General features: G+C 41.6%; 1 protein-coding gene across 1 annotated transcript in view; it reads right to left on the bottom strand.

Annotated features, from left to right (window-relative positions):
- MYO15A (myosin XVA) overlaps positions 1-15,023 on the bottom strand; it is a 1,126,038-nt gene that overhangs the window by 577,213 nt on the left and 533,802 nt on the right. The window contains exon 34 of the mRNA XM_085631315.1: positions 6,872-6,944. Within this exon, the coding sequence (XP_085487441.1) occupies positions 6,872-6,944 (73 nt within the window). The remainder of the gene's footprint in view (positions 1-6,871; positions 6,945-15,023) is intronic.

The following is a 15,023-nucleotide window of genomic DNA, read 5'->3' as shown; positions in this document are numbered from 1 at the left end:
CTTCGTCCCCTAGTCCTTCCACAGGAGGAAGCAGATGGCTGCTGCACTTTTAGCCTAAATGGAGCGGGCCCGGCGCTGACACAGCTCACCCGTGGCTCTCCTGAGGCGGTGTGCCGGGACCGTGACAAGCCCCTCCTCACCCTGCTACCTGCACCATACGTAGCCATGCTCCATGTAAGATGGTGTTGCCTGGAGGCTGCTGGCAAGAACTGGTGCACCTGCCTCCGACTGTATTAGATCCAGGGGGCAGGCGTTTTGCCTCCACTGAATGCTCAAGAAGAGGGGCACACCATTGTGGATGGAGGTCGGACACATGCCCCAACTGGGAAACAGTGATTTGCTTCAGGTCTGATACCTTGGCACTGGAGGGGATTGAGGACTACGTGTAACTTGTCAGGAGCTCACACCCCACCTCCCTTCCTCCATTAACTGCCTCTGCGAGTGGAGACTTTACAGCCACTAATACACATGGGGTTTGTGCTCAGTGGTGATCATTGGTGCTTTTGTGGGGCTCCTGGAATAGAGGTGTCTCTTGAGGACTAAAATAGATGCTGCTTCAATTGCGGGTAAGATTGACTGACTGTACTGTTGCTATGGTGCTCTTGGGATTCACCTCTTGGCAGCACTTGCAAAGGCTTGCCCGCACGTGGCCTCCAGATGTGCTATGGTGTAGAAGCCTTCTGAAATTATTTTGGAACGGTCCCTGCTGCACTTAATAGGACAGTCATTCTGTGCAGAGCATGTGCGCTATGTTGCAGCATGAGCTAGGCTGGTCACTACTACTGCTTTTGTGTGTGCCAAATGCAGAACTTTATCTTGAGGAATGGCTGATCTCTGAAGTGTACAACAGTAACCCCACTAAATTGCTTGCAGTAGAAATACAGGTTTCCTAGTGGACTGCCTCTCCTGGATCTCCCCTGAGGGCAATGGTGGAATAGTGCATGACAATAAGACACACTTTTGTGACTCTCCAGATGACGTGTGGCAATTGCTGGAGACTATTGGTGTAAACACTGCAGACAAGGTCCCCTCCAACGCAGGCAAGGAGAGTCGGTGACAGAGACGGCAGTATGAGTGCCAGCACCCTGGTGGAAAGAGCAAGCAGCGGCGAAACATGCCCAGATCATTGAACAGTTGGTGCACCAACAATCTCCTAAAGGCCCAATAGATACAGATGACTTGATGCACATCAGTGAGGAGGGTGAGAGTGCATAACTGGAGGACATAGGGATAAAACCCAGTCCTGCATTGATCCCGAGATCTGCAGATGGTGTCTTTTGATATTATATGATTCACACTGCTCACTTTCTGATTGCATGATTCAGTGATCTGATTTGCCTCTCAGTATCTACAGTTTGTTTGCCTGTGCACCTTTTGATCGAATACTACCATTTGTTCACACAGATTACAAGGGTTTGACTAGGCCATGTTACAGCGCATTCCATTACAACGCGGCCATTACAATGACCACATTGTTACATCGCATACCATTATAGCCCAAGTCATTACAAAGACTTGCTGTATGAGGGGGTGGTCTGGATTTCGGAATAGTATAATTTACTATTCCAACTCCAGACTGTGCAACAGTTGGGAAGGAGTTGGACTTAAAATCCAACACCTTCTGCCCCCTGAGCAAGTCGCTGTAATGACTTGCGTTGTAATAACATGTGATGTAACAACGTGGTCGTTGTAATGACCGCTTTGTAATGGCATGCGATGTATCAACATAGTTAATAACAATGTTTAATGTCCTTCCCATAGAGGTTGCACTTGGGTGGTCTACATGTTACCCCCGAGGAAAAAATGGCATGGACAGCTATAGGGGATAATGTATTCTGCTTTCTCCAAGGGTACATTGGTATGGATTTGGCCAGCTGTCCCGTGCGTATTGCATGATCCCTCTATAGATCTCAAGGGTCGCTATGTGATTTGTGAGTGCATGCTGTATAGCACATGATTAGTGCGTGCCAGTTTATATGCACCTAATGCTCATCAAGCATCATTTTTGGATTTTTGGGTTCGGTCCTATTTGTTTATGATATGCTCAGCCAGAGAGACTCTGGGGAGGCATTACATTGGATCTAACACAGTGTACGATTGTAAAAGGGACAGATCACATCCACAATTCAGGGTTCCCCAGTCTGTTCTCTTGCTATTAAAATTTGCCTTGTTTGCAACAATGACAGTTTTTAGATTTATGGAAGGGTTTCCACCTGCATGCTCAAGAGTTCCTTCTATATATCGGGGCATGTGATACACACCAAGCTGGGAGTAATTCTTGCTGGACAGGGACACCACTCTGTTGGGAGGGAAAGCAGAGTATCTGGGACAGGTAGTATAAGCTCACAGTCCCCTTTTGCTGTAATTGATATGGACCAAGCCTCACCCCAGATCCCTACTTGGCGGCTCCCCATGGCGGCGGTTCGCAAAGCACCATTCCGTACGATGATACGAGAACACATCAATCAGTATTTTGTTGAAAACACTGGTTCTGTTTGGCTTTGTGGGACTGAGTGGGATGTCATTAGGTGGTGATCCGAGGTCACTGCTTTCAGACCACATACGGGGTTAAAATGATGCTAACTGATCGGATTTGATCCTTAGAAACAGAAATGTGAGACTGTGTGAAATCAGTCACCACGGACCCTACTTTCCTCCGGGTTGCGTAGTATTAGGAGATGTTATGATGAGAAATTAGCTCGATTGCATCATGTTAATTATCAAGAATATATTGCACAACAGTAAGACGAGGGTGACAGGGCAGGATGGGTCTTGGCTGCTGAAATCAGAGACTGTCAGGGTCTCATTTGCGAGGTGTGAGACCATTCTACTGTGCTGCGACACACCCAAGCTGAAACTAATGCAGCATTTGTCCACTACTATGAATCTCTTTATACCCCCCGCAAGGGGAGTTGTATGCTGACATACTACCGCCTCTTACCATGGAGCAGGCGGCAACGCCAGAAGTTCTTATTTCCCTTGAGGAAATTGCAGCAGTGATAGAACAGCCTCTGATGAGTAAGGCATCTGGTTCTGACTGCCAACCCTCTGAGTTTTACGTGGCAGCATGACACTCGTTGTCGCTATTTAATACGGACGAGAAAATCTGAGGCAAATTATTGGCTAACAGAATACAACATTTACTGCTGGCTCTGGTACATGGATACCAATCCAGCTATATTTTGTGATGTAAAAACATTCTTAATCAATGGTAGTTGTTTCATATTATGGACCAAGTGCCCCTGACTGTCGCAAACCTGGTCATTCTGTCAATGGTTATTGAAAAAATGCTTGACCACATCCTATGGTCTAATTTGTTTGCTGCTCTTAGGACACTGGAATTTGGCCCCAATAATGTTCACTGAATAAAACTGCTATATGCCCAACTGTTGTCTAGGGTGTGCACCTATTGCACAATGTCACAGCAGTGGACCGTTGCACACAGGTTCTGACAAGGATAACCAATGCTGCCCCTGTCGTTTGCCTTGGAAATGCAGTGTCTGGCCTTTCTGCTTCGAAGTATGGAATTGAGTGGGGCATTCAATTATTCCCATGGAATGCACATTGTGTCCATGTACGCGGGTGATACCCTACTATAGTTGCGGGACCCGTAGGGTAGGCTACCGAGGGTAATGACACTATTGAATGTTTATGGCCAAATATCTGGGCTGAAAGTAAACTGGGGAAAGGTCCTGTTTATACCCACTGCATCCTCTGCCCAGACCGGACTAGAGGATGGTAAGCGAGGCTTCTGTGATATGGAAGGCCAACACATTCCAGTACTTAGGGGTTTGGATATATTGTGCTAAGATATGCGTGTTTAGTAGGAATATGGGCTGGGTTTTGTTGGTTGCATCAAACTCCCTTAATTTCTGGTGTGATCTTCCTTTGTCCTCCATGGGTCGGGTGGAGATAGCCAAGATGCTGTTGCTTCCATGGGTCCTATATTATTTTTAAGCCCTGATGAGGATACTGTTACCCAAGGGATTTTATATGGAGCTTGATATTCTCCATCGACAGTTGATCTGGGGTAAGGACCAAAAGAGGGTGGCACTTTGTAAGCACCAGCACCCTCTAGATGGAGGAGTTTGGGTGCCCAAAATTACAAAGTATACTACTTAGCTGCTCAACTTCAGTAGCCTATGTTATGGTTGGCTCCAGGGTAGGATCCTATGCATATGGAACTTTCAAGGGTGCTAGATCCTATCTTATGTTATGAAGTGGTCTTTGGCGACAATGATTGTAGATCACTTTATTGTTTGAATGAGAACATAAGTGAATGCAAAAAAGTATCATAATGGTTTATTTCTGTATTGTATTGATGCAATGCTGAATCGACTATAAGGTGTAAACAAGTCAATAAACATACTTACAAAAAATATAATAGGCTCATTAATAGAAGCCACTGAGGTGCTGGGTGGAGAAAAATAGGATGTAAGGACTGGAAGAGTGACTGGGCTATCTGGTTGATTGGCATGGCCAAACTGAAAATCAATTAAAGCAAAATGATACCATAATTATCCAATCAGTCTAGTACAGGCAAACAAACACCCCCTTCAATCTCAGATAAATTGCCATTGCTGCTATAGCATTAGCAGTGACTTGTGCTGACCTCAGAGAAGCTGTAAAGTATCTTAAAAGAACACTGAGATACTGCCTTCTTTTTCTCAGTCACAAAGCTCATATGTAAATAGGCATCCCAGAGGTCTATGGTACAGTCAGTAGGCACCCAAAGGGAAGACATGATTTCATCAATGTCATAACTGAGATCATCGGTGTTGGAAGGTAAATACTGACTGTGTAGATCCTATGTGAGAGAACCCTAACACATTATAGGAATAAAAACCTTGAGTAAATCTCTAAACTGAGCTCTTAGGCCCTGTTTATGACTTGAGCGGAGCAGAATTCCTCATGTGGATGCATGCTCCACTCAGTCATCATTTAGCCAATGCTCTCACACCGGGATTTTCTCCATGGGAGAATACCAGTCCAGATTTTCCTGGTCAAAAGACCCAGCAGATGAAATCGCTTTGGGTAAAGACTGGACTGCAGCCCAGACCAATTCACAGCCCCACCAGCAAACTCTCTGCCAAGGCACGGGGGGACATGTAAGGCTCCCCCCGGCCTGGACAACATCTTACTCTACCCTTCACGAGCCTACCCACCTACTTTAACAAAGGTTTGAGAGAAAAAACTAATTAGTACCCTTTATCTTCCTGCTCACAAATACATAATTCTGTGGCATTGTGTACAGCACAAATGTTCCATCACCAGGTCAGACGACTCTACGGTCGCTTCTAAGATGCTACAGGAAGTAAAGTGGTAGCATGGCCCACAGTCCCATTAACCCAGTCAATGTATTAAATTAATTTAGGCAAAGTTGTGCTCATTTTGGGTTTGATTCATGCTATTTTGGGACACAGTTGTTGTGTTTGTTTTTACCAAACCATCCAGCATTTTCATGATTTTATCAGAGAGTCTTAATGCAAGTTCCAGCAACAAGTCATTGGGTAATTCTGAGTAGAGGCAGTATTTTTTTTTATATATTAAATTTTATTAGGAACAAAAGAGAGACAGGGACTGTCAATGCCACACAGGGCGGTCATTGTGTCAAGTCAGATAATCACATACAATAACAGAAACACTGTTATGGACATTGCATCGGAACTGCTGATATGTGAAATGCATGCACTCTAATATCATAATCACAGGTGAAAGATAGCCGAAAGGTTCAACCTTCCACGATATCAGAGATCTCTTCTGCTTGAGCCTGTTTTAAAAGATATTGCCGCAAGGGTTCCCATATGTCCTTAGGTTTAGAGGATGTGGGGAGTTTTTCGGCATATAATTCGAGATTATCTTTACAGTATATCATGTCGCGGACCCAGTGTTTGAGACGTGGGGTTAGTTTACTCTCCCAGGTGAGCGCTATGCGTCTCTTCACCAATAAGAGTGCGAGTCTAACAAACCTACCTAACACACCCTTCAGTCCAGGAACATAACTAAGTAGGCATACTACAGGTGTGCACTTCACTGGAGCCCCTGACATTTGCTGAATACAGTCCAATATGGCGGACCAATATTGTGCCACTTCGCCAATAATTTAGGTTGATTTGGGACACTGACTGCTAATAATTTCATAGTATTTCCTGGATGATGTGTAGAGACACCCATTCTAGTATGCTGTTGTGGAGGGATTTTTGAGAGCACAAGAAAAGAGCACCAAAATCACTTAACAACAGTCCATAAAATGTAATATGTATTGACTAATAAACTAGTCTGTAAGTGCTTTAAAAATTCAAACGTCTTTTTCACCAATAATTCTTAGAAAGAGAACACTATTGACCACTTTTAGAGATTCCCTTTGGAGGACACACAAATTAACTTTCATCAAATACCACCCAGATAGTGAGCCACCTAATTAATTAAGTAGACATAATACCAATCAATAATCTTCTGCAAAAGCAGGAGAGATAGGCAGGGACTCTCCTGATGGTATCGAGCTGCGGGTGGCAGTGAGTTTAAAATACTGCTTTCAATTTGTTAGAAGAATGTTGCTTGAGAGAGAAACATGAAAATGAATACGTGGAAAAATAAACACACAGATGGCCTACTTCTCTCAGTATAACATAAAACATGTTTACAATATATGCAAAAGAATAGGGTCAATGTATGTACAGCTGATGTAAATTTGAAATATTCGTACTACAGTCTGAAAATCCCAAAATGTTAATAAGACTCGTTTGAAATTTTTTGATCCTTTTTCTCTTATCCAGATCATTACTTCTTTTAGTAAGAATCCCTAAGTATCTCCCTAAAATAATGCTAAATCCCCCCACAATGCTTGGAATCATGGAATTGCCATCTTTACCTGTGTCTCAAAACATTTCCCGCAATGTCTTCTCCTGATGTCCATGAGTGGATAGGACATGAGAAAAGTCCACCTGCAAAGAAAACAAAAGTGGCATTAAAACATTGTATAAACGTCCTATAATCCAAATTGAATGTAGTTTAATTTTCAGTAGGTGTGACACATAGGGGAACGATATAACCTCTGATATGTGGCCGGTAATAAGTTGGAACAACCCTCATTTAAGGCTCACTGTGATATTCAGATCAGAGAACAAAAAGTTACTTTACTACTTATCATTCCATGGGCCTGGGTGAGGGAGTTTCAGAGTGTGTGTGTGTGTGTCTTTCCTTTCTAGAATTACATTTTTCTGACTAATAGTATTTGCTTTGATGTCCAAGACATGTTCTGCTGGGAATGACACAGAACACAAGGTGTTGATAAAGAGGTGAAGATTTGCTCCTGTAAAGTATACTTATAGATAAATGTTGACTATACTACATTCTAGAATTGCCTTACAAATAAAGAAATGTATTTACCCTTCGCGGTGGTCTATCTGTGAATTTCTAAACTGTTTCCAGTTGGAGCACTAAATGCTGAATGACGTGGTTAAGCATAATTGACTCCTTGGGAACAGATGCGGTGTAAAGACTATGCTGCAGACTTTCAGATCAGGTTTTGTATCATAGTACATCTGCTTGTTCAATCAGTGTAATCATGGGGACATAAGGTTATTTCCCAGTTCTTCATCTACCAAAAGATTTAAAACATTAGAGATAACTCAGCTTCATTCAATTTGTGATATTTTATAGCTTTTCGCTTCTGTTTACAATGGTGTTCAACATCGATACAAGGACGCCACAGTACCAAATGTGTGAACAAGATCTTAGCATTTGGAACAAAAACGGCTGCTGTATGAGCATTTCCTTGGGGTGGAAGTAGAGATCTGCTCATAGCAGTCGACACATCGGATTTTAGTTCAGTTAGTCCAGCCACTTAAAGGCACATTGTGGCACATCCCAATAAGCCTGGTGTACAGCACTAAAAGACTGAAAGGTTAAGAATCATCTACTAGACTTGGATGCATGAGGAGAGATGGGGGTGCGATGGACAAAGGGATGGATTGATGAAAGTCTCAGGTGACTCTGATCTAGAGGGTTTGGTGATCTCATTTAGATGGTCTGGTGATCATCTCAAACATTGTTATATTGAGGATAATATCCTTCCAGCTATGACATTTACAAATATCTCTTCAGTTCAATGAAATGCCATGGAATGTTCAAGAAAGATAGCATTTCGATTTCAGAGGCATAGACCTTCATTGAAATTTCTAAATATTTAGACTTATGCGCAGCAACAAATTTGATGGACAAGGTGGTTTGATCTTGGGATGGCTGTGGTTTGTTAGCCTTGTGCACTTCTGGTGGGTTACCGCAGGGGAAGGGTGCTGGCTTAGAGGCATAGGTGGTGGCATTTGTTCTGTCAATTGAAATGTGTTTACTAGTAAATATGTAATGGGCATATGAGCCAACCTAGGGCAGTGTATTGTCATATTTTAAGTTGCTTTTGAATGAAAAGATCAATTCATCCCACATAGAAGTGATGGGACATTTGTGCAGTCCACGTGCCTCTTTGCTGCCTAGGGATATGGACTTTGTCTCCGCTCATCGAATCACTACATCATGCCACAGGATAATTCAAAAAAATGCCAGTACTGCACTTCAATTCAATAGTTTCTGTTAATTGAGTAACAATCCTCAATTCGGAAAGACCAATCTTTTAGTCTGGTTTCTTATGAACATTTCTTTTTATTTTGGATTTTATTCCTAAAGTTTTTTTCTATTTTTTGTTGGACCTTTTTTAAACAAAAATTATTTCACAACAAATAGAGACTTGAAAGGTATATACAAAAAACATCCAATATATACAAAGACATCAAAAAATGTCACAACTCACATATAATGTATATCACTTTACAAAATATTTAGTGGACACATTAAACATTCAAAGGACAACATTAAGTGCACTTAGAGACATGAACATACAAGACTAAACAAATTGACGACACATTAACAAATACAGCCTGTTCAAAAACAAGTGTAAACGCCCTGTGTTAAATAAAGTTTTTTGAGAACAGGTGCGGATACTAGTGATTAGTACAAAATTTGTTTGTTCATATTTTCATATAATAGACCATCAGATAATTCAATTTTTAAGTTGTAATCCTGGGGAGATTGGTCTATTTGAGAGAACGGAGGTAAAGAGAACAGGGGTCGACGCGTTTCGAATCCCTTATGTAGCAGGGATTCTCATCAGGACCGTGAAGATTCAATCTACAGAAAAATAATAAAAACATTCTGTCAGTCATACTCACAACACTCGACTTCAATCAATCACGCACACTCTCAGATCATACCTGTATTTATGATTCAGTGGTCGGTCTCCCAACAAAGTGTCTAATCGTGTAGCTGTAATGTTAAGAATTCAATGGGCATAATTAGTGTTGGTTAGCCAGTAAAAGGGAAACAATGATGACGTTCGTTAATCTGGGTACTTACATAGAGATGCGGTATGACCGCGTGGTCAGTTACTTATTGTCAGTTTCTTCAAACAATTCTGTAATGAAGAAAAGAAGAAATGTCCTATTTACTTTAGCGAAAAAAGGGGGCACGCAGATGCTCATATTTAAAATGACCGGCTTAGTGGGGCGGGTGTAATCGAGCTCTTAAGTTTGTTAGCATGCAGCAAGCCTGATTTCTAGGTGAGGGTGTGCCAATAAATGGAGTGGTTTGGCGTTCGGTAGCGTTCATTTAGGAAGAATGTAGAATTCACTTAGGCACTTCTGCGTTCTGTAATTCGATGGTGTGTCTATGCTCGTGTTAAATGACAGATTTCGTCAGGCGGCATTCCAAGTGCACGGATGGGTTGAAGCTTTTCGGCTGCGCGCTAAGGAAATCTTACCGGTATTAGTTTCTCAAGTCTCCTCCATACGCGTCTACGTCCATCACTGAGGCGCGTTTGTGATTATCCCGGTTGACCCGGTTGTATAAGTGATTGGAGCCTGCTGCTAAGGCTTCTGGGAATCGTAGTTTTAAGTTTTGAACATGTTGTGCTGATTGCAATATTTGTTTAGGGGTATGTAAAAGTGTGGTTTAGTCCGTTTTTGGTGGCAGGATATGCCGATTCCGTAGGTCTGGAAGTTTTTTGAAAAAACTTGACAGCTGTTACTTAGCAACCCGTGTAAGTGCATTGTAGATCGATTGTCTAGTGGTGGAATATGTCATTGCTGTCCAATGTATCCATGAATTCTTGCCACAGTAGATGTAAAATGGAGGGAGAGAGAAAAAACCACTATGTTCATAAGTCATAAAGTTCCGACATTTCGTTCAAGCCCTGAGTGGCCGAGTTGAATTTTAGGATCAGCATTGCTTCTCGTTGCTTTAGTTTGGTCTCTAGATCTCCGCCCCTCTGGTCATGCTCTAACTTCGAAATGACGGTCCATCTGAAGTCAAGGTCTCCGTGTGACTCGTCAATCCAATGTTGTACAAGGGGTGCTGTGGTGATTTTTTTCTTTATTCTTGATTTATGTTGAGAGATTCTCTGTCTGATTTCCTGATTTGTTTTCCCTATGTACAATTTGGGCATGGACATAGGATGGCGTAGATCAAGTTTTTTGATTTACAATTCGTAAAGGTGTTGTGTTTCCATGAGATTCCTTCATGTTGGAATACATTCCCCTCAATTGTGGAATTACAACACATGCATGTTCCGCACTTCTTATGTCCTGTAACAGGAGGTAAATTGACAAATTCACGTATTGTGGGGGTCTTCTTGACAGGGACGGCTGCCCTAATGATTTGGTTCGCAATGCTCTTATCTTTTTTGAAGGCGAAGAGTGGTTTGGCGTTCAACTGTATGTCAATATCCTTTATTAGATGCCAGTTCTGGTGGATGACCTTTTTGAGAAAATTAGATGATGCCCCAAAGGTAGAGACACATACTGTGCGCTCGAGTTTTTTCTTTTCTTTCTTTCTCAGGAGTTCTTCTCGTGGTGTCCACCTCGCGCGTTTGATTGCTTGTTTAACCAATTTAGATGGATATCCCCGGTCTAAAAGTCTCTCCATGAGCAAGTTTGCATGGTACATATACTCGTCTTTAAATGAACAATTTCGACGTATATGGAGAAATTGGCCTATTGGTAAATTTTCTTTCAGACTGCGCGGGTGGTTACTTGAGAAATGCAAGGATTTGTTGCGGTCAGTCTCTTTTCTGAAGAGGGTGGTCACCAACTGTCCATCTGTGCAATAAACTTCCACATCTAGAAAGGAAAGTCTTGTGGGTGATGACTGGATACTGAATTTGATGTCCATTGTGCGACTGTTGAGCCATCCATGAAAGTCAGTTAATTGTTCCATTGTGCCGGACCATGTGAAAAAAATGTCGTCAATGAAACGGACCCAGCCCCCTATCCATTGTAAGAAGGGGTTGTTATTGTGTACGTATCTGTCCTCATATACACTCATAAAGAGTATAGCCAGCTCCGGGGCAAAGGGACAGCCCATGGCTACTCCCTTTATTTGGAGAAAGAAGTCCTCATGGAATTTAAAGTAGTTTTTAGTTAAAGCCATTCTAGCCAATTCCAAAATGAAGTCCGTAGGAATTCTTGCTGGACGATCTCTTTTATCCAAGAAGATTTCCACCACTTCCAAGGCCTGATCTTGGGGAATTTGGGTATATAGTGAAACTATATCCATGCTTACTAGTAAATCCTGTCCTTCGGTAAATGGTAATTGTTGTAATTTACACAGAAAATCTGAGGTGTCTCTCAAGAAAGATTGTACTGTCAATGTGAAAGGTTTAAGGAAGAAGTCAATAAACTTGGAGATGGGTTCAAAAAGTGAATCGCACCCAGATATTATGGGGCGGCCTGGTGGTGTTTTGGCATTCTTATGTACCTTCGGAAGTACATAGAACAATGGTGTTCTTGGGTGTTTGTTGACTAGATAATTGAATTCTTGTTTGCCCAAAAAACCTTGTTCAAACCCATTCTGTAGAATTTTTTCAAGTTCTCTCTGAAATTCAGTCGTTGGATCTGATCGTATTTTCCGCTAGCATTCTATGTCAAGTAGCTGTCGATTGGCTTCCGCTATATATTCGTTGGTACCCCAAATAACAATCGAACCGCCTTTGTCGGCTTGCTTGACTATAATATTCTCATCATTTCTGAGAGAAAAAAGTGCATCTTTTTCCTTTTTAGACAAGTTATGTTTGGTAAAAGATTTGTTCTTTTTTTCTTCTGAGGCAATAGCTGACAACACAGTTTTCTCAAACTTTCTTGTCTAAAAAGGAAAAAGATGCACTTTTTTCTCTCAGAAATGATGAGAATATTATAGTCAAGCAAGCCGACAAAGGCGGTTCGATTGTTATTTGGGGTACCAACGAATATATAGCGGAAGCCAATCGACAGCTACTTGACATAGAATGCTATCGGAAAATACGATCAGATCCAACGACTGAATTTCAGAGAGAACTTGAAAAAATTCTACAGAATGGGTTTGAACAAGGTTTTTTGGGCAAACAAGAATTCAATTATCTAGTCAACAAACACCCAAGAACACCATTGTTCTATGTACTTCCGAAGGTACATAAGAATGCCAAAACACCACCAGGCCGCCCCATAATATCTGGGTGCGATTCACTTTTTGAACCCATCTCCAAGTTTATTGACTTCTTTCTTAAACCTTTCACATTGACAGTACAATCTTTCTTGAGAGACCTCAGATTTTCTGGTAAGATTTCCTTAGCGCGCAGCCGAAAAGCTTCAACCCATCCGTGCACTTGGAATGCCGCCTGACGAAATCTGTCATTTAACACGAGCATAGACACACCATCGAATTACAGAACGCAGAAGTGCCTAAGTGAATTCTACATTCTTCCTAAATGAACGCTACCGAACGCCAAACCACTCCATTTATTGGCACACCCTCACCTAGAAATCAGGCTTGCTGCGTGCTAACAAACTTAAGAGCTCGATTACACCCGCCCCACTAAGCCGGTCATTTTAAATATGAGCATCTGCGTGCCCCCTTTTTTCGCCAAAGTAAATAGGACATTTCTTCTTTTCTTCATTACAGAATTGTTTGAAGAAACTGACAATAAGTAACTGACCACGCGGTCATACCGCATCTCTATGTAAGTACCCAGATTAACGAACGTCATCATTGTTTCCCTTTTACTGGCTAACCAACACTAATTATGCCCATTGAATTCTTAACATTACAGCTACACGATTAGACACTTTGTTGGGAGACCGACCACTGAATCATAAATACAGGTATGATCTGAGAGTGTGCGTGATTGATTGAAGTCGAGTGTTGTGAGTATGACTGACAGAATGTTTTTATTATTTTTTCTGTAGATTGAATCTTCACGGTCCTGATGAGAATCCCTGCTACATAAGGGATTCGAAACGCGTCGACCCCTGTTCTCTTTACCTCCGTTCTCTCAAATAGACCAATCTCCCCAGGATTACAACTTAAAAATTGAATTATCTGATGGTCTATTATATGAAAATATGAACAAACAAATTTTGTACTAATCACTAGTATCCGCACCTGTTCTCAAAAAACTTTATTTAACACAGGGCGTTTACACTTGTTTTTGAACAGGCTGTATTTGTTAATGTGTCGTCAATTTGTTTAGTCTTGTATGTTCATGTCTCTAAGTGCACTTAATGTTGTCCTTTGAATGTTTGGATGTTTTTTGTATATACCTTTCAAGTCTCTATTTGTTGTGAAATAATTTTTGTTTAAAAAAGGTCCAACAAAAAATAGAAAAAAACTTTAGGAATAAAATCCAAAATAAAAAGAAATGTTCATAAGAAACCAGACTAAAAGATTGGTCTTTCCGAATTGAGGATTGTTACTCAATTAACAGAAACTATTGAATTGAAGTGCAGTACTGGCATTTTTTTGTTGACTCTTGTATTGGCGCAGCCTTACTGCGTTGGAGCCAGAACCCTTATTGTTGCCACAGGATAATTCAAGGCAGGGACAAAGCTTTCCATCTAATTGTGATTGTACACCTAGCCAGTGCGGGAGCTGTACTAAAGAATATAGAAATATTACCACAAATCCAACGCTTTGCCTGCACATAAAATGAACAGAATTTATTAGAGACCAACAAGGTAATGCAAATACGTGCAGCATGGAGACAGTCTGCATAGCTGCTGAGTGTCCGATGACGTGACGTTTCTGACAGCTTTTATTGACAAAAACCACAAAGGAAACCGCGTCATAATGAAAGTAGCACAAATTAAGCAAATGAACATTTGAATATTTGTCCAATCAAGAAAGGCCTGGACTGTATTATACAATTTATGGTCAGAGATATACTGCTGCTGACCATGTGTCTTGAGTACGTGGCAAACTTGGGAATTTCCACTGTAATGCAATGTATTAGCCTTGGTACTTTTCCATGTATTAATTTGCAATCTCATAGCACGTACCATAAATATGTCTAAATGTGATATGCTGAAATACTTGCTGTTAAGCTACCATCCTGCTCTGTTCTTGTATCTTTCTTGGGCAAGCCTTGCATTACAAAAGTAGCTTTACTTAAGTATCATGAAAAAGTACAAGCATCTATGTGTTGATTCTCATGTCAACTTAACAGAGCCTTAGGCATTTGGTATCACTACACAAAGATGGTTTCCACACCAAGAGAAGGGCTAAATAATAAAATCGCATATCATTCCACCGGATTTCTGGCACGGGAAACAGCGTTTACAATGCTGCTATTACCACGCAGGTAGGTAACAACGCGGTCGTTACAACGACCTCGTTGTTACCACGCGTGGCTTTACATCGCAAGTCATTTCTACGACTTGCGCTAGGTGGCGTGCAACACCAGGGAATGTGTTGGATTTTAAAGGCAACACCTTCCCTGCTGTAATGCTAACTGGAGTAGGTATAGTAATTTATACTAATCCTAAGTCCAGCGCGCCACCTAGCGCAAGTCGTAGAAACGACTTGCGATGTAAAGCCATGCGTGGTAACAACGCGGTCGTTGTAACAACCACGTTGTAACCTACTGTGTGGTAATAGCAGGCGTTGTAACGTGCTATATTCTTCTGGCACTGATAAAGCCCCAATATACAACACTTCATTAAGTT

Source organism: Triturus cristatus, chromosome 10 (genome assembly GCF_964204655.1).
Source record: "Triturus cristatus chromosome 10, aTriCri1.1, whole genome shotgun sequence".
In the NCBI taxonomy this organism is placed as follows: Eukaryota; Metazoa; Chordata; class Amphibia; order Caudata; family Salamandridae; genus Triturus; species Triturus cristatus.
Note: the sequence above shows the minus strand (reverse complement) of the source record. Positions and strands in the feature narration are given on the sequence as shown.